The sequence below is a fragment of the Anneissia japonica genome, unplaced genomic scaffold, assembly GCF_011630105.1.
Source record: "Anneissia japonica isolate Jap-2015-1 unplaced genomic scaffold, ASM1163010v1 scaffold16662_len1167910_cov178, whole genome shotgun sequence".
Classification (NCBI taxonomy): Eukaryota; Metazoa; Echinodermata; class Crinoidea; order Comatulida; family Comatulidae; genus Anneissia; species Anneissia japonica.
Genome location: NW_022732216.1, coordinates 27,217 through 29,718, shown reverse-complemented (window position 1 = coordinate 29,718; position 2,502 = coordinate 27,217). Strand labels below are relative to the sequence as shown.

General features: G+C 35.9%; 1 protein-coding gene across 2 annotated transcripts in view; it reads right to left on the bottom strand.

Annotated features, from left to right (window-relative positions):
- Positions 1-321: 321 nt before the first annotated feature.
- Positions 322-2,502, bottom strand: part of LOC117115639 (cystine/glutamate transporter-like) — a 14,102-nt gene continuing 11,921 nt past the window's right edge. For both annotated transcript variants that reach the window (XM_033259516.1, XM_033259517.1), the window contains exons 10-11: positions 2,074-2,245; positions 322-1,498 (exon numbers count right to left, since the gene is read on the bottom strand). In XM_033259516.1, the coding sequence (XP_033115407.1) occupies positions 1,413-1,498; positions 2,074-2,245 (258 nt within the window). In that variant the 3' untranslated portion in view covers positions 322-1,412. The remainder of the gene's footprint in view (positions 1,499-2,073; positions 2,246-2,502) is intronic.

Here is a 2,502-nt window from a genome sequence, read left to right as displayed (position 1 = left end):
AGGTCGTCTGGTATTAAGGGGCCCTCTTAAATAAAATAGCGTGATGCTTTTATTAGCTTTATTTCTTTATGAGGCTTAGGGAGTGGAGTTGTTTTTTTGTGAGAAAAAGTCCTGCTGTCACAGGAATTAAACCATATATATGCGATTAGAAGGCGAGCATCCTAACTACTAAGGTATTCAATCCACTTCATTCAATTCCATAACCCCTGATGGGGTTGTTGAGGAACTAATGATGATGTCTTGATAATCTTCTGCCACTGGTCACAGGCTACTCCTGTCTCTTATACACATCTAGATGTGTATAAGAGACAGAACCCGCCCTCTGCTCACTTTGGGGGAAAACACAATTTGTTAGGGAAAACGAATCTATATGAATTGATTAAATAAACCTAAGAAAACCCTAAATTGTTACAGTTTCCGATTTTCCCCCAGGCTCACTTCCAAGAGATTTTGAGTGACGTCCGACCACGCTGACTTATGCTCTCGAGGAGTAAGCCTTCTGTCGGGAACATCAGTTGGGTATTAATCCTGTTCAGTGGAAACATCATTCATTTTTTTTAAACCATATAGAGGGTGACCCTTCCAGCGTGTTCTAGAAGGTCGTCTGGTATTAAGGGGCCCTCTTAAATAAAATAGCGTGATGCTTTTATTAGCTTTATTTCTTTATGAGGCTTAGGGAGTGGAGTTGTTTTTTTGTGAGAAAAAGTCCTGCTGTCACAGGAATTAAACCATATATATGCGATTAGAAGGCGAGCATCCTAACTACTAAGGTATTCAATCCACTTCATTCAATTCCATAACCCCTGATGGGGTTGTTGAGGAACTAATGATGATGTCTTGATAATCTTCTGCCACTGGTCACAGGCTACTCTCTGGGATCTGGCAAATGACACCCCTGTCCACTCTGGGATGTTGTCCTCATATCTTTTCTTCTGCTTCCTCTTCTATATCTTCCTTGGACTGGATGGTTTTTTTGAAAGGCTGTGTGATCTGGTTAAAGGCTGTGTGATCTGGTTATGTGTCCGTACCACTTCAGTTTTCTTTTAAAAAGTGGACCTTTTGAAATTTGGGGGAGCATCTGCACTCTCTGCATTTCTCCCTACAGGCCTGTCAGTGTTAGCCAAAAACCAAATATGCCAATGTGTATGTATGTGTTCATACATACTGTACATACATACACATTGTATGTATGTGTTCATGCCCAATGATAAATCACAAAAGAACAGTTCAAAATGTTTAACCACATGTTTTTAGAGCAACAATACACTGTACTCTACTGAATAAGTTAAGTACATAATGTACAATGCTCTTAAAAAACTGTGAGTGCCTATTTGTTTATTCAAGACTTCCTTATTAAAGTGTACTGTGCATTTAAATTTCTTTCAATAAATCTTTTTCAATTGTCTTACGATTTATTTTGTTTTATGATAAGATTTATAAGTACTTTTCTCTTCCTGAACAATTAGCAGAAGCTTCTGTAACCATAGTGATAGAGAACCTAAAAATAAAAAAGAAGAAATTTATCGGCTTTATGTTCTGTTGACTTTGTTTCTACTGTAAAGGCCTGTTTATACTTGCATCGATAACAATAACGATAAAAAGGTACAAAGCAATTGTTCATATTGAAAATAAAAGAAGTAAGAGAAGTTGTTACACTAGGATGATTCAATAATGATTTATCGTGTATACGATGACAAAATATTTGGAGAAATCAATCAAAAGGACGTCATAATCATGGAGAAACGATAAAATTGTTGTTACTACTATGATTTTATCGTTTTTCAATGATTATGACTTCATTTGAAATGATTCACGAAAATATTTTTTATTGTATATACGATAAGCTGTTATTGAATTATCCTATTGTAATAACTTCTCTTATTTCTTTTATTTTCTATATGAAAAATTTCTTTTTAGCTTTTTACCGTTATCATTGCAAGTATAAACAGGCCTTTAAGCTCGAAGACAATTATAATAATGATATGGAGCTCATAACTCTAGTAGAAAGAGAAAATGTGCATAAGGTTATTATTCAGTACTACAATATATATCACATAGGTATCATATACTCACTTTGCCTGTGGTTGACTGGTCCTTTCCCGTTACCTACACCAATTAAGTACACTGGTATGCCAGACAACATGAGAAGTAAGCCAACGCCACATTCTACTGGAGCCGAGTACAGGCTCATCGAGACAAGAAAGAAACAAAACACGACAAACGTGACTGGAACAAACAAGGGAACCTGTACAAAAGATGATATTCATAACCAAGAAAATTACAATGCAAAATACAGGCCTCCCTCTAATTGAAGACCCTTAAAACTAAAGACCACCTTTAAGATCAATTTTCTGTGGTTTCATAGTAACAAAATGTCGTTCATTTCTAATTCTAATTAGAGACCAAAGCTGCAAAAGACCATGGAAACCCTGGTCCAAGTAGTGGCCTTTATTTGGAGGAAGACCTGCACATTGAAAAAATAAAAAATTATCTTGTATTATA